Source organism: Myotis lucifugus, unplaced genomic scaffold, assembly GCF_000147115.1.
Source record: "Myotis lucifugus unplaced genomic scaffold, Myoluc2.0 scaffold_24, whole genome shotgun sequence".
Taxonomy (NCBI): domain Eukaryota; kingdom Metazoa; phylum Chordata; class Mammalia; order Chiroptera; family Vespertilionidae; genus Myotis; species Myotis lucifugus.
Window position 1 is genome coordinate 9,627,264 of NW_005871072.1, and position 21,743 is coordinate 9,649,006.

Here is a 21,743-nt window from a genome sequence, read left to right on the forward strand (position 1 = left end):
GAGGGGCATGGGCGACACCCCTCAGAGGGTTGGGAGGGCCTTCTTGTGAGGTCAGAGAGCAGTCTTGTGGCTGGGACCTCGGATTAGAGCTAGGTTATCCATAGGATTAAAGTAGCCTCATACCCGGATGTGACGCGCTCAGGAAGATGATAGCCAAGCATCCGTGCGAGTGGAGGGCATCCCGGTGTGGGGCAAGACCTCGCTGGCCAAGGAGGTGTTCGGGGACACCCTGAACGAGAGCCGGGACCCCGACCGGCCCCCCGAGCGCTACACCTCGCGCTATTACCTCAAGTTCAACTTCCTGGAGCAGGCTTTCGACAAGCTGTCCGAGTCGGGCTTCCACATGGTGGCGTGCAGTTCCACGGGCACCTGCGCCTTCGCCAGCGCAGACCAGAGCGAGGACAAGATCTGGACCAGCTACACCGAGTACGTCTTCTGCAGGGAGTGAGCTCCCCAGGCCCCCTCCCGACTCCAGCGCACTCATTCCCCCTCCTTCCCGCCCGGCAGAGGATTCTAGACTCCCCTTCCACCCCACGCCCTCCTGTTCCCCTGTTCCCCACCTCCAGTAGCTGGGCTAGTCCTCCTCATCCCCCACTTGAGAACCTGGGGCCGCAAACCCTTTCGGCCTTTTCGTCTTCTTTGGACCCCACTTAACCGAGAGAGCCCAGATATACTCCCTCCGCCCTTACTTCCTCTGCCCCCCGCCTCAGACCACCCCTCCCCCAGTCTGTCCTTCAGTCTGGATCTAGTGGGGCAGTGGGGTCCAAAGTCACCAAGTACCTGGGAATGATGGGATTGTTCAGAACTTGACTGGACCCTGTCCAGCGTGTAGAAGATTCCTTGAAATCTTCTCAAGCCCTTATGACTCATTCCAGGTTTAGGAGATCAGAATCGATAACACTGGGGACAGTGTTTTTCGCCCTCTTCAAAGGTAGAGTTTTAGAAGGCTGGATGAAAGACTGGACCTGGAATGAGGATCCCCTGAAGGCAGTTCAGTGACTGTAAATGAACAAAGTTTCGAAAAGTTACAGGTAGATGTAGGAGAAGAATCTAGTGCTGGCACAATGAAGGATCATATCTTCTCCACGCAGAAATGAAGGCCTTCGCCTGTGGCTTAAACTTGTTACTTGGAGAACGTGACTTCCAGCCTGAGGGGGACACCCTTTTTCCTCCGCTCACTGCCGGAAGCCCGTGTGGTTGGACGGGTGGACATGGCAGCAGTTCTTGGCAAGAGGGAGAAAGAGTCCTGCAGCTGACAGGGGCAGGACAGCCCAAGTCACCAAGCTCTTCGGGGGGGAGTCACCCCGGCAGTACTCAATGGAGCTGGGTAGTAATGCACGTCCTGGGGATTAGGAAAGCCCAAGCATTCTTGCAGTGAATGGCAGTAGCTCTTAAGACTTGGGGGGTGGGGTGGGGAGGGAGGAAGGAGAGAAGGAGGGATGGGAAGGGAGGAACAGACATACTCATTTATTATTTGGAAGTTGGGAGTTTGTACCATCCGTTTGAGTACATGCACATTAAGAAAAAAAAGTACACGAAAACACACAAAGCATTTTATAGAGATGAATAGCATCTACTCTTCACTGGCAGTTGATTGAACTGTTTTGAGTCCTAAACTTAGAAGTTGCTAATACTCATATAACCTAACCAAAGAGTTACCCAGTAGGGTTTACGTTATTGAACTTTATTTTCTGGTTGATAATACATCCTGAGTTAAAAAAAAAATCTTATTTACTTGAGCAAACAAAATGTGTTTGATTTTGATTACTTAGACTTAAGATCTCTTATTAAGATCTCTTACTTTTCCCAAGCCCAGTCAATGTTGACTTCTGGGCAAACCTGAAAATTAGAAAATGCCACTTCTTGTATGTGGATTATTTGAAGTGAAGGTGGAATCTTTGTGAGTGACAGAGCTGCAGAGAAATAGAAACACCAAGGGCTGCCCATCTGTAGAGAGCTGTAAAAGGGAATGTTTTAAAATGAAGACAAGCAGTTAAAAGTGAGCTGAGCCATAAAATGGTGTTTTGGGTAAACGCAACGGAAACAGAAGGAGACCTGGTTGCCTTATACCTTTTCTCTAACATGGAATAAATCCCCACTGCATATCCCGTGTATACCATACGTGAAAGGAAGTGAATCCTTATCTTCCATGCTGTGAGGCTCCTTTGAATATTCTGTGATGACTGAGAAGCCTTTCTTTTTTCATTTATTTCAGCATTTTTCTCTGGAGTATGTTTTTTAAGATTTTGTAAGAGTCTCTTTTCACTGTTCAAATTAGCGCTATTTTTCCTTCTTTTTAAAAATGAATCTTGTACTGTATCTTACTAGGTCCATAACAGATGTTAAGAATTGGAACTGTTTTATTCTTAGACTCATGTGATCCAATATGTATATACCATATATAAACATTTTACACAAATCATTTAGTTTTTTAATTCATTCACTAATGCTGTAATATTTCCTGTATTTGCCCCCAGTAACTTGCATCAGATGGTGTTTATACTAAGCAACATGTTTTGATGAGTTTCTTATGTCCTTATCAATGGAGAAATTGGGTTAGGAAAAAATTCATAATTATAAAACTGAGTTTGCTCCGTATGGTTTTGCTTGGATATTAGTTGTATACTAATATGTCGATTAGCTGTTTACTTAAATCAAGGTACCTGTATTTTTAATCCATTGATTCTTTTTTTTTTTTTTTTTAGTTGGGATAGAGAAAGTTTTGAGGTCTTTTATTGTGGTTGCATTTTTAGAAAGGTAAAGTTGGCTTTATATACAGAGACAGCAATCCTAAGGGAAGTGGAAGTAGACAGCCAGGAAGCCGTGTTTGCTTCCCTGTTGAGTGTGATCTCAGACTAGGTAATGCATCAGAACTTATCTCTGTTTCAAGCCTGAAATGATTTAGGAATGTTGCTCTCTGGCCAAATATGAGTGTCACAGAGACTTCTCTGCCCATATGGTATTCTGTTAGATTACTCAACAAAAATCACATAATTGAGAACATCTTAGAGGGCCAGATAAAACCGCCGGCATATGGCAAGACTCTGGGGTTCTGATTTTTCCTTGTTAAATCTGCACAACTCCAGGAGTGATGGGAAACCGCTAAAGTTTTGTCTCTGCCACGTAAGTCATAAGTTTTATCTTGTAAAACTTTGAGCTGAACTATTCCATACCATTTTACTGTTCCCCCATCCTTACTGCCCTGTAATGCTCCCCTCCCCCATTTCATTATCTGAAAGACTGGGAATGTAATGGTTAGAAACAGTAAAGTGACTTCTTTTTCAAGGGATGACTGTCCCCTCTAAAGTTGGGAGTGGATACCAGAGAGCATTCTACTTTTAGGCCAAAGTAAAGGCAGGGTAAGAACTCATTTTACATTCGGTAGAGAGTATAACAGGTAAGGGTGACTTGACAGGGGCACTTTTGGGGCCCTTCCCTCCATGTGCTTTGGGGCAGAGAAGGACTACAAAGTGGCTGCAGTGTTTGTTGGTTGTCACCTGTGAGCTTAGATGGAATATTGAGATTTGAATAAACCCTGTGAAGACACCACTCAAATAACTTGGGAGAATGTCATAAATTATTCAGGTAATTATGACTGCATTATCCTGATTCACTGTACATGCATTTACATATGTAATGGCTTTAATTACCATTTGACTCATAAATACAACTGAGTGACATTAGATTTTAATAACAAATTAAAATTTTTTTAATTTTTAAAAAAAGAATACATGTTGACAGTGGTGGTTAAAAAAACAGGTACCATGTTTAATGCTTTTGCGCCTAGTGTTTAACAAGTTGTCTGTTTTTTAATACATGTAGAATATGAACCAATTCACTCTAATTTTTCAAATTATATGTTGTGGAAAATATTCCTTGAAGATGTGAGACTTAATGTTTTTTTTATTTCCTCTTCAGTACTGTTTTTGTTCTTGTGTTTGTATTTGGCTTTTTGTATTGATCACAAAGTGATAATTTACAACACAAGCCAAAATTGTCTTCTCTTTCAATCCAGAACCATATATATGGGGCCTATTGCTTCTCTGAGGAAATGCCTAATCTGTGAATTCTCAGACAAAATAGGCAACTGGCCATGCTCATAACATATTCCAATTTTCATTGGAATTTTCTATGGAATGTTATTATTGTATTGAAGCCATGTAAGGTGAAGCTTTGATAACTTCTTACTTTTTAAATTATGGTAAATTCTAACCTAAGATTCAAACATTTTTGTATTTCACATGAAAAATGCTAAATTATACTGCAGCATTTAGAAAGTGTTGACTGGAGGGGTTGAATTCCTTAAGAATTTCTTTTACAGTTTAAATCATAAATACTTTTCTCAGTTGACTTAAATTTCTAAAATAGTAAACTGAATATTTGTATTATAAACCTACCAAAGTAAACCCTTTGGAATTCTCTCTCTTTTTTTTTCTTACTGTAAGTCATTTAAAAACTGAATTAGTTTTCTTAGATGACCTAATCTGTCTCTTGAGAAATAAATAAAATACTCTTGTGTTTCCACTGGCTATACTACCTGAAATAGGGTTTCCTAGAGCCAGAAACAAGTTATGTTGAAGTTAACTTTACTTTGTCACAAGTTTGGATAATAAAAATCTAAGAGTATTAAAGTTTGAAGATTGAGATTTTTCTACTGGGGCCCTTGAAACTTGGAAGAAATTCAACCAGAATATCTACGTTACAGTATCATTTTGTGTGGTAGGAAGATGGACTCTAGTTGACTAAGAATTCTTGTTACCTTATACGTTTTGTGATCCCCGCCCGCCCCCCCAAGCCAAGTTTTTAATTTTACATGTATTTTGACGTGTGTAAACATTAATTGTAATGTAAACTATTATACAACTGTCTTTGTGACTTTATAGGCAGGCAGATTTTGCTATTACTATTGAAAATAACTGATGACAATTCATTTATGACCACACAAGCAGCATTAGAGACATTTAATGATAAAAGGTTAAAACATTCATCATGGATGTTAATTTTGAAGATGTAAATTATGTATTATTTCCAGGCATCTGAAAAACTTATCTACTACACAATGTAAGATTCCCACAGAGCTATCTGGAATTATTAAATTGTTAAAAATGTTGTCTTATATATCATAGAGCCATTTTCTCAAAAGAGAAGGGGAAAGGGAAAAATTGATTATACGATTACTAGGCTTTTCTAACAAAATGGAAAGCCAAGAAAAATATCCCTCTATATTTTTAGAAAGGCACTGATGAAGTCTTTGTAGACATGCCCAAAGTGTAAGTGAGAATTTCTTCAACTATCTAAATGCTCTAGAGATTTTTGTTCTCCCTGTTCACAACCAGTTGTATAACAGAAATACTCAATACTGTTTTCCTCCCAGGGTGTGAGTAATGAATCATTGATTATGTGACTTGTTATATATTCTATTAAACACTAAAGAATAAAACATTCACTCCTTTATTTCTCTTGGCTCCTGGGTATGGATTGGCTTACACACTGGTCTGATTTTATTTAAAGGGTTCTCTGAATACTGGAAATGCTTCCCAAATTGTTGTGGGGCTAATGATTAACGTTTCCCATCAGAAGAACTCTTCACTGTGTAATTGGCCAGCTGGGCCAGTAGTCAACAAGCTGTTTCCTCAGAGTTTATTGTCAAGAACACCTGTTGTCAAGGTGGTTTGGTACTCAATGTGGAGGCGAAGTTTTTCACAAACATTTCCCCTGACCTCAATCTTTGCAACATATGCAAATTATTTTGGACGTGGGGAATGTAGGTAGAGATGACCTCTTAAAAGTTTGTAGGGAAAAGGAAATAGAAACTGTGAGATAGGTCTTAATAAAAAGTACAATTCATGAAGGTAAAAGTCTAAAGAATGTTGGGGGAGGTTCTGCATTTTGGATATAGGGGTGCATTCTTGAATCATCTCCAGTCATTGATGTCCCTCCTCTTGCAAGAAAGCACAGTGCCTCCCAGACTGAGAAATCACTGAAGCTGGAACCAGGCCACACCAGCCTGGGTCTGCTGGGTCCTGGCCCAGGAAGCTGTGAGTCGGGCAGGGAGAGTGAGCCAGGCTTTGCCTTTCCTGTTTGCTTTTGCCTGTACTTCCTCTAGATAGCTTTTGTTTTAAAAGTGTGCATGTGTATGAGTATAAACAAACACACATACACAAGTTAATTTGTGAAAAATTTAAGCAATACAAGACTAATAAAAAGTAAATCTTCCTCCTTCAATAATCCTTTGTTTTTTTTCCCAGGGGTAACCAGCCAGCCAGCGGTATATCTTTATATCTATATATCTATATATATATCTATATCTATATGTATATCTATATGTATATGTATATCTATATCTATATCTATATCTATATCTCTATATCTATATATCTATATCTAATCTATAGCTATAGCTATAGCTATATCTGCAAATATATGTACTCCTTGCCTTTATTCTGTTCAATAGGAATTACTCCTATTCGGTGCCTTGCTTTTTTCTTTTAACCACATACCCTAGAGCTCTTGGAGTGCCTGTGATGGGGTTCAGGGCAGTCTGTTTCAGAATATACACTTTGGCATGCGGGTTATTTTGAGCTGAAGACAATTGAGACCCAACAGACTCAAGAAGAGCTTCTTACCTCTCCCTTAATTGACTGACATAATTTAGACAAGGGGCCTATAGGAAGAAAGCTATTAGCAGAGAGAGCTCTTTCCTCTTATTAATGTCTTATGTCAATTTAATTATTAGATCAGCCAAAGAACGTAGAAGGGCAGAGGGGACAAGTTTTCCTGTCATACACATTCATGAACACATAGCAATGATCTACCTCCTTTTATTTGATGGCTGCATGATACTCCTCATGACATGCCATTTCAGATGTGCTGTAATTTGTCTTACCAGTCCTTTCTTGATAGGTGTATTGAATATCTTTTTACATATATGCTAGTATATCTCAGGCTTTCTTTTTGGATGAAGTTGTTCTAAGAGAGAAATCACCTGGAGGTACTTTTTTCTTTAGGGGCTATGGAAACTAGGATTCACTTGCAGTTCTCAAGGGAATGGGGATGATGGTGGTATGACATAACTCTAGAATCATTTTAGGTATACAAGTATGAAGTTTTATATAAATTTAATATTGAGGAAAAGTCCACCTCTCTTTTTTTCTATTTCTGAAATTCCTCCTCCTTCCATTTCTATTCTAGTTTTTAAAAAAATAATTATGGCCAACACTTGTTTTTTAGGAATCTACACTAATAAAAGGGTAATATGCTAATTAGACCAGGAGACCTTCTGGACGTCCTTCCGGACAAAGCCATGGTGGCGGGGTGGAGGCAGAGGTGGTTAGGGGCGATCAGGCCAGGAGGGGAGGGCAGTTGAGGGTGAGCAGGCCAGTGTGGGGGGCAGTTGGGGGCAAGCAGGCCAGCAAGGGGGACAGTGGGGGGCGAGAAGGCCAGCAGGCAGAGTGGTTAGGGGCGATCAGGCAGGCAGGCAGGTTAGCAGTTAGGAGCCAGCGGTCCCGGATTGCAAGGGGGATGTCCGAATGCTGGTTAGGCCTGTGGGATCAGGCCTAAACCAGCATTCGGACATCCTACGAGGGGCACCAGATTAGAGAGGGTGCAGCCCTACACCAGGTATCCCAGTCCAGGGTTCCAGTGCCAGGAAGAGAAGTCACCATAACTTCTGGCTGTAAAAACCAGCTGGGATTGAGACTGAGTGAGACAAAGGGCTGCTGGAGTCCCAGGCAGTTCCTCTTAAAGGGCCCACACATGGACTTACTCAGACTTACACCCTCTGAGTTCCAGTGCTGGGGCAGCAGCCTAAAAGAGTTTGGTAACATACAGGGGATAATTGAATTGTTTGGCATAAGGTGAGAACTGGAGGGGAAGCTTTCTCCCAGGTGGAAGTGCTGGAAGAGGCCATTGTTTTCTTTCTGAGTCCTCCTCCACAGAGCTGGCAGGTGCCAAATCTGAGTCTCCATAAACATAGCTCACCCTGTTCACCCTGTCCTGGTGATTTCCTTAGACCTGCCCCAATAACTTGTGGGCCCACCTAATCTATTTCTAGTGGTATTTCCATGTGAATGGACTGTCTTGGCTTATGCTTCAGACTTTCCTAAAATCTCTCAAACAAGTAGCATCTTGCCCTGTACCTCTCACCAAGTGGCCCCAAGCCCAGCACTAGTAGCAGCCAGCCTTAGTTAGCAGCCTGGCCTCTCCTGGGCACCTCTAAGCCCAGCACAAGTAGCAGCCATCTGCAGATAGCTTTATTTCAGATAGTCCTGGGCAGAACATAGGCCATGGCTGACCTTGGCTTGCACCTCTCAGGCAGCCCAGAGCTAGCACACCTGGTGGATAGCTTCAGACCACATCAAAACACCACCCAGCCACCTCCACAAGCGACAGACTCAAGGGCTGGACTCAGTGGGCAGCAGAACCTCTCTGAATTAAGTCCTGCTCTGTGGGGTGGGATCCTATAAAGCTGATTCTCCACTGTGGTTGCAGCCAGTCCTTGTAGCCAATGGACCTTGGAGTACATCACTCCTATTGATGTGCCAACAGTAATCAATGCCCAACTACAACAGAAGGGTGTACACAGACCATGTAGAGGGAGGTGCACCTGGAGACTCCAGCTTGGGTGAACAGGGAGGTTGTGTCCCTGGACCCTACACCTACTACATAAGCCTGGGAGACATAGCATCTCTACTTAATACATAGAAACAAATACAAGAAAGCTGCCAACATGAGGAGACAAAGAAACATGTCTCAAGTGAAAGAACAAGACAAAACTCCAGAAAAATAACTAAACAAAATGGAGACAAGCAATCAACTAGATGCAGAGTTCCAAACACTGTGTAAGGATGCTCAATGAACTCAGGGGAAGAGTAGATGAACTTAGAGAAAACTTCAACAGCATAAAAGAAAAAAAACATAGATACCATAGAAAAAGTCAGTCAGAAATGAAGGACATAATAACTAATAAGAAGAATAATTTACAGGGGATCAACAGTTAAGTAGGTGAAGTCAAAAATCAAAATAGTTATCTATAATAATAAAAGCATAATATGCTAATTAGACTGGACATCCTTCCGGATGTCCTTCTAGACGATCTTCTGGACGAAGCCAGGGCTGCGAGGAAAGCCCAGGTCCCGGGTGCCTGCCGGCAGCCGGGGGAAGGAAAGCCTACTCTTGTGTGAATTTCGTGCATCGGGCCTCTAGTTTGGAATATAAGGAAGCAAAAAACACCTAATCAAAACAGCAAAAAGAAAAAAGAACCCAAATGAGAATAGTGTAAGGAGCTATGGGACAACTTCAAGTGTACCAACATTTGCATCATAGGGGTGCCAGAAGGAGGAAAAGAGAGCAAGAAATTGAAACCTATTTTAAAAAATAATGACGGAAAACTTCCCTAACCTGTCATGCAGTTTTACCTGAGATTTGTTGTTAAGGGCCGTTAGAATACACTGGGCTTGCCCTAGCTGGTTTGGTTCAGTGGATAGAGCATCAGCCTGCGGACTGAAGGGTCCCAGGATCGATTCCGGTCAAGGGCACATGCCTGGGTTGTGGGCTCGATCCCCAGTAGGGGGCATGCAGGAGGCAACCAATCAATGATTCTCTCATCATTGATGTTTCTATCTCTCTCTCCCTTACTCTCTAAAATCAATAAAAAAATATTAAAAAAAAAAAAAAGAATACACTGGGCTTAATTTATGTCAGCTGGGACTCAGGGGGAGGGCAGAGCCACTCCCTGAGGGAGGGACCAGTCAAAGACTGGACGCCACTCAGTCTGACTCTCCTGCCCAGTGTTAAGGGGATGGATCTCATGATGTCAAAGGCCCACCCTGATGTGATGTAACTTCCTGTAATTGGAGTATATAATAAATCATCTTTCGGAGCTGGCTCTCTCTGTGTGCTCTGTCCCTCCAGAGGGCTGGTACCACACCCAGCCCAAGCTTTTAATCTATTTTATGTCTGTCTTTCATTATTCTTTAATCCCGAAAGTGCCTCCTACTTGCACGAACCGGTTCAAGTCTCCCTCTCTGTGCGGGACGCGGAGAGGAGACCACAGCCCCAGTACCCCTGTCATATTTGTTTGCAATAATATAGGGAGCACCTTGTTTCAATGAGGAGCTCTTTTCTCCTGTTAATCTTTAGATCTCATCAAGAGACATTTGGTGTCTTTAGTGAGACCTAGTCAATTGTAAGTACTTTATAGAGCACTGGTTCTAATGCATCAAGAATCCCGAAATAGCAATGCATTCTTTCAGCTTCCAACAGTCATTAATTGAGCCCCTAATATATTTGAGACATAGCCCTCTCCTTTCAGGCATTTTCCTTTCCTTAAACAACAGAGAGCAAAATTATGAACTGCCAGTTAAAGGGCCTTTATTTCTGGAACAATCAGATATCACAGAAAACAGTATTGTTGGGCCTAATACATTTTTCATGTTTGGAGTTTTATGACCATTATCTTTCCTCCCGCAATTAATAAAAATACATCTAATAATTACTAAAAACAATTCCCCTCCCCCCATTTTTCAAAGTGAAAAAGGTGAAGCATAATAATGGCAAATTTTAAAATTAGTTTTTGGACTTTTCCTTTATGATAGTGACTGATAACATTTCTTAAGTTACTTATAAATTATTCCTCATTAATTCATTATTATTCTCCATGCTAATACTTTTTGGGTGAGTGAGGAGAAGAATCCAAAGCAAGAGCAAGCTCTCATTTCTGTATACAGAAGAAAAAGGAAGAAATAACTTTTTGTTCAGCCTTTTTCTTTCTTCCTTAGAAAGCATTGACTAAAAATCACAGGGTAGAATGCGGAACCTGAAGGAAATGAAAGTAGGAATTTAGACTCCTGGGTGACTTGGGTTGTTTGCTTCTACTTTATGGCGTGGTCTTAGTCTTCATTCGACATCTATTTGCACATTCATAGGCAGGGGAAAAGTGCCTGCTTCTTTATATTTGCCTTAAAGCTCAACACAGTGCCTAGCAAATAATAGATCATTAATAAAAACTTGTTGAATGAATGAATGTTCATGTTAACTTATCCTTTTTTTATGTATTAGGAAGAAAAAAGAACTAACTTAAAATTTGCTCTCTTTTTTTTTGTGTGTGTGTAACACTACCAAGAATCAATACTTCTTTATACATAAACTAGAGGCCTGGTGCATGAGATTTGTGCAAGAGTAGGCCTTCCTTCCCCCAGCTGCTGGCACTGGTTTCCCTCTAGCACCCAAGACCCGGGCTTCCCTCCAGCCGCTGGCAGGCACCTGGGATCTGGGCTTCTCTCCAGCTGCCAGCAGGCACCAGGGACCCAGGTTTCCCTCGAAGCCCCGGCTTCATCCAGAAGGTCATCTGGTCTAATTAGCATATTATGCTTTTATTATTATAGATATATTTCTTGGAGGAATTGTGACTATAGTTTTATAAATAAATACATAAAAACGACTATCCTTTTTTTGACTTGAAAGTCAAAGAGATTGATATGCGACAAACTGATTTGGGTATTTTTTTTCCAAATAGTTATTAGGTGGTAGCTACTTCAATGCCTGAAATGCTTGACAATGTTTTGATTTTATGATGGAAGTCAAGTTCACTGACAGTCATATTATAGGCTTTTCTCTGGGGCTGTTATTTGTTACAGAGCTTTGAAAATATTAACTGGAAAATTTCAAGAGGTGCCTCTTAAGAGCTGTAGAAAAGAAATTTGATCTCCCTGAAATGCTAGAGTATACTGTTCCAAATGTTCTGCTGGTGAGAGTTGTGGGTTTTTAAAATGATAGTAGCAAGGACTATTAAAAAAAATAAGTGATCTGTGCAATGATGCTCTGACCTTAGAATAGCAGCTATGTTCTTTTTTTTTCTCTTCTGCTTAGAACCACGTGTTTTCTTATTTATTTATTTATTTATTTATTTATTCTTTATTGTTGAGAGTATTACAGATGTACCCCCCCCCCCATTTTTTCCCCTCATTGTCCTCCACCACCTGGATCCTGCCATCCCCAGGCCTTCACCACTCTATTGTCTGTGTTCATGGGTAATGCATATGTGCATATAAGTTCTTTAGCTAATCTCTTCTCACCTCCCTCCCTCATTTCCATTGAGATTTCTCAGTCTGTTCCATGTTTCCATGCCACTGATTCCATTCCATTTATTAGTTTATTTTATTCATTAGATTCCTCATTCATTTATTTTGATTTTTAGATTCAGTTGTTGATAGGTATGTATTTATTGCCATTTTATTGTTCATATTTCCTCCTCCTCCTCCTCCTCCTCCTCCTCCTCCTCCTCCTCCAGAAGATCCTTCAACATTTCATGTAATATTAGTTTGGTGGTAATGAACTCTTTTAGCTTTTTCTTGTCTATGAAACTCTTTATCTGACCCTCAATTCTAAATGACAGCTTTGCTGGGTAGAGTAATCTTGGTTGTAGGTCCTTGCTATTCATCGCTTTGGATATTTCTTGCAACTCCTTCTGGCCTGCAAAATTTCTGTTGAGAAATCAGCTGACAGTTGGATGGGTGCTCCCTTGTAGGTAACTAACCACTTTTCTCTTGCTGCTTTTAAGATTCTGTCTTTGTCTTTAACTTTCGGCATTTTAATGGTGTGGACCTCGTTGAGTTGATCTTGTTTGGTACTCTCCTGGACTTGTTTGTCTATTTCTTTCACCAGGTATGGGAAATTTTTTTGTCATTACTTCCTGAAGTAGGTTTTCAATTTTTTGCTCCCTCTCTTCTCCTTCTGGCACCCCCATGAAGTGAATGTTGGTACCTTTGAAGTTGTCCCAGAGGCTCCTTCTTCATATACTTGGATTCTTTTTTTCTTTTTGCTATTCTAATTGGGTCTTTTTTGTTTCCTCACATTCCAAATCGCTGATTTGATTCTTGATGACTTCTACTCTACCATTGATTCCAATGGTAGAGTAGAAGATGTAAATTACTCTTCATTTCAGTTAATGTATCCTTCATTTCTGACTGGTCCTTTTTCGTGTCTCACTAATTTCCTTGAAATTCTCACTAAGTTCCTTGAATGTCTCATTTAGTTCTTTGAGCATCCTTATAACCATTGTTTTGAACTCTGTACCTAGTAGTTTGCTTGCTTCCATTACATTTAGTTCTTTTTCTGGAGATTTCTTCTGTTCTTTTATTTGTGACATGTTTCTTTGTCTCTGCATTTTGGCTGCTTCCCTGTGTTTGTTTCAGAACCACGTGTTTTCAAAGTATAAGTTCTCTCCAAGTTTATGTCAGAAACACAGCTGTTAGGTCAAAGTTTTGCCAAATAGATCTGAGAATGTTACTTTTAAAATGTGCGCAAGAAACAGCAGCAATACTATAGGTTGAATGTTTGTGTAACACCCTCCCCCCGCCTCCAATTCATATGTTGCAATTCTAAGTCCCAATGTGATGGTACTTGGACATGGGGCCTTAGGTCATAAGGGTGGAACCCTCATTAAATAAATGGAACTAGTGCCCTTATAGGAGAGACTCCAGAGAGATCTCTTGTTTCTTATTCCATGTAGATATAGAGAGAAGACATCCATCCATGAATCAGAAAGTGGCCCCTGATCAGATGCTGAATCTGCCAGCTCCTTGATCTTGGACTTTCCAGCTTCCAGAACTATGTGGAATTACTGTTTGTTATGTAAGCCACTCAGTCTATGGTATTTTTGTTAGAACAGGCCAAAGTGACTATAACAAAGTTTCACAACAGTGAAACTTCATTATATTGTTGTTCTATTTCTTGTCTATAATGTGTAGTTTCCTTCTCCCAGTGTCTTAGAAGAATTCTCAATAAAGCTTTATGTAATTTAATTCTAGATTTTACTCAATGTGAGGAAAGTAAGGGAAATCAATGCTTTTGTTTTAGTTTCTGATTCTAACAGATGAAAAGAGTCTTGAGCTCGAAACTTTTGACCTTTGTCTTTAACCCACTCTATTTTATAAACTAAGATGTAACTGATAAATCTATCAGTGACTGCCCAGTTAAAAGGACAATATTAGCTTTCACTTAGCTACAGGAAATTAACCAGAAATTGTCATTAGCCAAGAAAGAGCAGAGAGAAGGGAGTCACCCTCTCTTTAAAAAAGTTGAGTTAAATTTGCCCCACACTATAGTGAAGAACTATGGGAAACTTACTCTTTAAATGTGACATGCCTTTTCTATATAGGGAAGTTTTATAACTAGGGCTAGAGTACTATAAAAGGAAATTGATCTTGGAGATATGTTTTATGATTATCACCACCATTAACTTCAGTCTTTGTCTCTCAGAAAATGAGAGTGTCTGTAGTTCTTAGAAAAAAACAAACAAACAATGAAGAAATGTTTTTCTTAATTTAGAAGTTTGAAATTTTGTGATTGTTGGATAGTATGCTATATTCCAAAGAATTTCCATGGTCTTTATGAAATACATAAAGATAAAATAAGCATTATTGATAAAACCAGACCAAGAGAAGCTAAAATAAAGTATATTAATAAAGCCAGGACTAAGTGAAGTTAAAATAAATGTTACTAATGAAGCTTTAAGAAACTCCTATCTTCCTTTGTAGTTAATACTTTGCATCTGTTAAACCAGAGACAGTCTATTGTAAAAGCTAAAAGCTTAAAAACAGCAACTGGATGAGCATACTTTTGTCTTAATATAATTTAACCAATGTCCATAATATCTTTTAAAGCAAAGTGAAGTATATTTGTTAAAAATAAAAATTTAATTTTGCAGATACAAATACATACTTGTCTTATCAATAACCCTGTAGTCTATGTACTATTCAAGGAAACCAGAAGCTGTTTGCACATGTTAAGTTCCCCTGGGCTGTTGCCTGGGCTGTTGAGGAATAAAGAAAGGACAGGGTTAGTTAAGCATGTATAGCGGGAATGTATGAAGCATATCTATGAAAAGACAAGAATTCTCTTTCTATATATGAAAGTTGAATTCATAAACCTGTATAGATGCTGTCCTTCAATCATTTTGGTAGACTTTACATTTATTTCAATAAGAGCTATAAGAAATTAACTTAGAACATTAAATAGATTATTAGTAGACAGTAGGGAGGAAATATCTACTAAAAATTGTCGATGTTGGAAAAGATGAAAAAGTTCTGGAGATGAATGGTGGTGATGGCTACACAACAATATGAATGTACTTGATGTTGCAGTACAAGACAGTTAAAATGGTAAATTGTATGTTATATATATTTTATCACAATAAAAGTACTATGAGTTTAGCCTGGCTAGTGTGGCTCAGTGGCTGAGTGTTGACCTAGTAACTTGAAGGTAATGAATGGGTTTGATTCCCAGTCAGGGCACATGTCCAGGTTGCAGGCTTGATCACCAGTGTGGGGTGTGCAGGAGCCTATCAATGATTCTCATCATTATTTCTCTTGCTCTCTCCCTTTCCCTTCCTAAAAGAAAAATTATATGAGTTTAATGAAGATAACATGAGGAATATAGAAAGTTACAAAAAGAATAAAAATTCTTATGTAAGCTTACCAAAAGTGTCATTGAAATCACCTCTAATTATAATGAATAGCTATAGAAAGTCACCCCCTCTGATGTGTGATGCCAGTGATGTAAATGCTCAAACACATTAGCAATTCTTCATTCGGTTGAGTAATGAATCATGCAGTAAAATCAGTCTAATAACTCTTGGTGATCTTTTAATTTCTTAAAATTTGAGAATATGTGTTTGTGTCATTATGTGCTTAAATTTGTATTATGTGAATTTTCTATTTTTGATGCTTCATCCCTCTCCATTAGCTCAAATAATTAAGAGTGGCTACTCAAATTGAATTGAAATGAAATTCCACCCAATTTGGAATTTCAAAAGGCTTTGCAAGAACATTATAATTCCCATTACACAAGTGAGAGGAAGAAATGAATACTTGTTCAGGAGGGTAAGTATGCTTAGAGTTAGGAACCAACTTAGCATTTCTATAGTTAAGAAGGGTTCTGGCCTATGTGCTCTCTATTAACACTCTCATTGTTATATAAATTAACTTAGTGCTTACAGGGCTTATAAGATAAAGCCAGCATTTATGGGACAAAGGTATGTAATGGAGAAATCATACTCTATCATCTGTAATGGGAAGATTAAGAATAATAGACACAAAAATTTGTGTTAGCTGCATTGGGGCTGGTATCATTTGGAAAGTTGAATCAAAGCTGAAGGTTGCTAACTCAGGAGGAAGAAGATGCCTCAGAGTAACAGATTGTAAACTTGGGTGAAATTGGAACTAGGAGGAATATATATATCAGATGGAAGAGGAGCCAATTCCACTGAAGTAGTTTGGGAGATTAGACAAATAGAACAGTGGTTTTCAATGGAGTGGGGGAATGGAAATTCTTCCCCCTTCCCAGGGATCATATGGCAATGTCTAGAGACAAGCTGGGGGAAGGGTACTACTGGTATCTGGTGAGCACAGATCAGGGATGCTGCTAACCATCTTATTAATGTACAGGGGAGGGAGGGCAGTTGAGGGGTCCCAGGTTGGAGAGTACAGGCTGGGGTGAGAGAACACTCCCCCCGCCACAGTGCACAAATTTTATGCACTGGGCCTCTAGGCTATAATAATAAAAGTGTAATATGCTAATTAGACCAGACGGCTGAACAGTGGAACGACATCTGGATGAAGCCAGGGCTCGCAGCTGACTGTGAGGGCCAAGCCCCTTGCATGAATTTCTTGCATCGGGCCTCTAGTAAATACATAAAACAGTAACATAGTCGTTTATTATCATTATCATGAATCATGTACTGTGTGTAACTGTATGTGCTATACTCTTATACAAGTGGTAGTGCAGTAGGCTTGTTTGCACCAGCATCAGCACAGACACATGAGTAATGCATTGCTTTACGCTGCAACTCATGTTGGCTGTGACGTCACTAGGTGATAGGACTTTTTCAGCTTCATTAAAATGTTATAGGACCACCGTGGTATATGGTATATAAGGTCCATCATTAACCAAAACATTGTTAGGTGGTGTATGATTGTGTAAGAATGAGAATGACAGTATGAGAGGAGAAATGAAAAGCCATCAAACTAGAAGTATCTTGGAGAAGTGCCCAATATTCTCTACAAGTAGCTGGTAAAGGCAGCTTGTTTTCCCACCTGGATGAACTGGCCTGAAGGATGCCTCTCACAGCCTTTTCAGAGGGGTATCCTTTATCTGCCTTTTCCAGTTTGGAAACCTTCCGGAGAAAACATTCCTTTCTAGTAGAAAGAGAATGAGAGTGAAAGCATTCTTTGTCTGCAGATTCCTGGGACGGCTTTGAAGAGACTGAGTAAATGACTGGTGGTGAGAATCTGTTCCATTTTCATTTGTCTCTGGCAGGGCCTGGTGGCAATTTAATATTCTTTATTATTATTTTACATGCAACTTCCTTCCTAGCTTATGATTCCTGTCAGAACTGTGTATTAGTAGCCATTAGTCATTTTTCTTGGGTTGGCCTATAATGCTTCAAAGGAGGGCTGGTGTACTTCAGTAATTTTGCTTGCAATTTGATTTGCGTTCTCTAGAATCCCAATTTAGTTTCATCAGCACATTTCAACATACAACAGCTGGGCCCCTGGATGGGCTCATTTACATACATTAGCAGCTGAAAGCCAAGCTCCAGCGACCCAGAAGATAGACTGATATTTGCTGGGAGATTCACCTGACATTTTTTTCTTTTTCTTTTTAGAAATAAACCCCGCCTCCCTATTTGTAACTGTGCCAGTGACAATATCCTGTGAATGATTAAAACAGAACAAAACAAAAAAACCCAAAACTGTTGGTCTCCAGACAACTTTTAACCTAAAATGCTTTGATAAAAAGCCTTGCAGGATAATCAGAGGATATGTTCTGTCCGACTCCAGAGTCAGGTAAGAATATTGTCCCAACCCATTGATACCATGACAATAACCTGGTGTGTGATAACAGGAAAGGAGCAAAGGGGAGACTAGATAATATAGGCACGCCATTTATACAGCTTTGCCAGGACGCTGCAGTTAACATTCTCCAAGTCTGTTTCCTGCAGATGGCTGGGGGAAAGACTGGACTAAGGCAGTTTAGACATATGCCCAGGAAGGTCTGGGTGATGTGGGAGGATGCTGACCTGTCAGTCACACCTGGGAACAAGTCAATGGCTAGAATAGGCCTGGCGACTGCAAGGGTGTGAAATCTGAGATACTTAGGTCCTGAACAAAGGAAGTTCTCTCTCTTGCTCTTGGTGCTCTTGGCCCTCTTGCACTTCTGGCTTGTGGGGCTCACATGCCCTGCATTCTCCCAGATGGCCCATAGCCATGTGGATGCCACACAATGGACTAATGGACTTTAACTGGCCTGAAGCTACTTCGGACTCAGCTCCACCCTGGAAAGAAAACTCTGGACACTGGCCTTGCTTTCAGTTCTGCTAAAAGCCCCAGCTGCACATTTTCTAGGACTGGCTTAAAGACACTGGTACTTTGCAAACTAAGGGATATAATTCCATGTAAATAAAAGCCACTCATTCTCCCATGTCAGTCTTAGAAAATTCCTTTTCTCATGATATCACAAGGACCCTGTTCCCACTAGTGACGGAGTAATTATGTTAGGGGCAGAAATAGAATAGCAGGGCTAGTTATAATTATAAAAAATATTAATCATGCTCTGTTAACCGTGATTGTTCTGTTTGGATTGGAGAAAGCACATTCTAACCTGGCTGAGAGTTGCACGCCCTGGGACAGGAATGCAATCCATTCTTCTTTTTCTGAGGACGGCCTGTCATCATGGAAAGATGAACAACCTTGTTGCTGAACCAATCTGGTCTCAGAGGGCTGGCCATTTATACCCCCCCCCCCCCAGCCTGCATTGCCTATAACCTGTAACCATTATATCTTGCCTACTTCCTCATGCTTGTAATTCCTACTTTTCCATGCAATCTTTGTCTCTTCTCCCCTCTACCCAATATAAGCAGCTGGCTTATGGGAAGGGGACAGCAGGATTTTATGGACGATCTACTGCTCTCCTGTACCGCCAGCTTCATTTAAATAAATGCTCATATATGATTCAACTCTGTCTCTGCTTAATTGGCTCAAGTTGTGACAGGGAGCCCAGACTCATAGGTTATCCAGTTTCAATTCCACCCATCCAATCCTCTGGCAACACTATCATAAATATTTTTATTATTAGATAAATGGTAGAGGAACCAGCTTCTTAATTGGCCAGTGGTTGGCGAAAGGCAGATAATCCATTAATCCATAAACATCATTGTGACTGATACCCTGAGCATGACACTGGACAGTCATGGCATGAGAAGGACATTGTGTAAGCTTTGTGGAAAACTTGGAATTCTTTTCACCATTTCCTTTGCTTATGTTTAAATTCTTGGACTGTGGTCTTGGTTTGTGTGGTAGGCTGAAAAATGCTTCCCTCTGCCCCACCTCCCTCAGAAATATCTCCATCTGAATTCCTGGACCTTGTAAGTATGATAAAAGTGTCTTTGCAGATGTTGATTGAGTTAAGGATTTTGAGATGAGATTATTTGGGTTATCCTGGGGGGCCCTAAATGCCAGGATAAGAGAGGCAGAGGGAGATTTGAGCACAGACTGAAGAGGAGTAGGCCTGTGACCACAGAGGCAGAGACTGGCCACAGGGCAAGGAATGCTGCAACCACCAGAAACCGGAATTGGCAAGGAGAGGATTTTCCTAGGGCCTGTGGAGGAAATGTGGCCCTGCCAGCACTTTAATTTCAGCCCAGTGAAACTGATTATGGACATCTGGCCTCTGGGCTTAGTGAATTACTGTTGTTTCAAGCCACCACGTTTGTGGTGATTTGTTACACAGTTATAGGAGACTAATATAGTCTATAAAAGAATCTATCCTGTGGTCCTTGGACAGGTTGTTTAGTTATTCTAGTATATCAGTGTCAGCGTTTTTAGTACCCTCCCCCCGAAATGAATTGTTAATTTACTTGATATTTTTCATTTGGTATCTCATTTATGATCCATTTATTTTACTGAATCCTGACTGTTTGGGCAAGTAGGGACCAGAAGAGTAGGTGAATAGCAGGATCATTTGATCTCCTGAAGGAGGTCCCCAGACATGGGACAAAACGTTTGTGAACAAGTAACCTGGAAGACTCAATATCCCAGGAAGGAGAGAGAGTATTATCTGCTATATATTGAACATTTATAATTTCATCATTTCACTCCACTTTCCAGTTTCTATGAGAGAGATAGACCCACTGTATTTTATCGACATAAATTGTGTTGTACAGGATACCTTAGAATTGGATTACACTCTATGGAATGGCTATTGGTATGAGTTACAGATTACCTTGATTATGAACTGAAGTGGGGAAATACAATCGTGACATCCTATTCTCTTTGGCCAATAGCAGAATACTGTCAGCCTTCACCTACATGTCCTCTGTTGTTATTTGGGATTCACTGGGGCCAGTTCGTTAATTATGAGGCTCTGTATTATAGGTATCACTGAGGATAATGTGGGCCCTTGGGGAAGTCTATTTCCATAAAGTTGTGATGTCCAGTGAAATGTTTCAAGAAAAGCTAATGGATTTTTGGTTTTGGTCAAAGATCCTAGAAATATGGATGAAACAAACTGCTAGAGATTTTAAAAAAATGTTCTTTATAAAAGCACTTCATGAGTTTTTCTATTATGAAATTAGAAAACATAACTCCTTTTATAATCATTGACCCCCTCATATAACATTAACTGCTCTTAAAGAGGACAAGTTAGAACATAATCAAGTTGGAAAAACTGAATGGTTTTCTTTTGCAAAGAATTCTAATATGTACTATATGCGCCAATGCATTTGCTAAAGATATCATAAACATGTATTTTTGAAGACATATTTTATAGCAATTATTGAATGAATTCTCAGTTAAATGTAAATGATTCTGTTTTCTCTAGTACCTTCCTGATGGAAATGGGAGCTCTCTGCAAAGGTAGGTTTGAGCCATGGGTAGAGAAAATCTATACTTAAATCTTAATTTTCTTTGTAAGTACCTAGGAGTTTATAGTTTTCATGTGCTCTCTCTTTTTCTTCCATAATTTATTCTAGGGCACTGTGGTAGATACAGATTGAAGTAAATAAGACAATGTCTTTACTATCAAGTATTTTATTACCACCCTTTTGAATCCTGAAATACAGAGCAGTTGTGACTAAGGTGGGCCTGATATCAGAATAAGAGGGGAGAGCTGTTTACTTCAGAATGGATCCTCAAACCTCTAACAAAGCTCAAGACTAAGTTAAATTTCCCTATGTTGGGATATGGGTTATGCATATATAATTTTTATTTGTAAAATAAACCTTTGATAATGAAAATACTGAAGAACAATTACGGGCTTTGCTCTGAAGGGTCAATGTGAGAATTGATGAGAGAGATGGCATATGAATTATGGATTTTCTTTTTCCAGTGAAATCTCCTTTATCACAATTCCCTGTGAAATGTTATATTGTGCATATTGAAAAGAATGAGAATTAATTTAATTACCCACCCTCTGTTGTTCATTATTTATTTATTTATTTTTATCTAGAAGAAAACACTGAATTTTCTTGTACAACTAATTCAATGCAATTATCATATGACCAGTCGAAAGATGTGACAGAATAGCATGCTATGAATATTTGCTTTATGTGATCAGTGTTTCGAAGTAGGTGTAAATACAATTTTGTTAAATGAAACTATGATAAAAGCATATAGAACATTTTTGTTATTTAAGATGTTCTAATGTATACAAGGAGCATGTTTTCTTTATCTAAGGCAATACATATT

General features: G+C 39.8%; 1 protein-coding gene and 1 long non-coding RNA gene across 3 annotated transcripts in view; both read left to right on the forward strand.

Moving 5' to 3' along the window:
* Window positions 1-5,454, forward strand: part of KCTD12 (potassium channel tetramerization domain containing 12) — a 6,443-nt gene extending 989 nt beyond the window's left edge. Inside the window, exon 2 of the mRNA XM_023751732.1 lies at window positions 143-5,454. Within this exon, the coding sequence (XP_023607500.1) occupies window positions 143-448 (306 nt within the window). The 3' untranslated portion in view covers window positions 449-5,454. The remainder of the gene's footprint in view (window positions 1-142) is intronic.
* A 9,853-nt stretch (window positions 5,455-15,307) lies between these two features.
* LOC106696687 lies at window positions 15,308-19,015 on the forward strand. 2 transcript variants are annotated; one of them, XR_002828563.1, is made up of 3 exons: window positions 15,308-15,881; window positions 17,666-17,846; window positions 18,646-19,015. It is a non-coding gene; the product is annotated as an uncharacterized LOC106696687 (long non-coding RNA). The 2 variants fall into 2 exon arrangements; XR_001347630.2 differs by lacking the exon at window positions 15,308-15,881 and adding an exon at window positions 15,896-17,280.
* The last annotated feature ends 2,728 nt before the right edge of the window (window positions 19,016-21,743 follow it).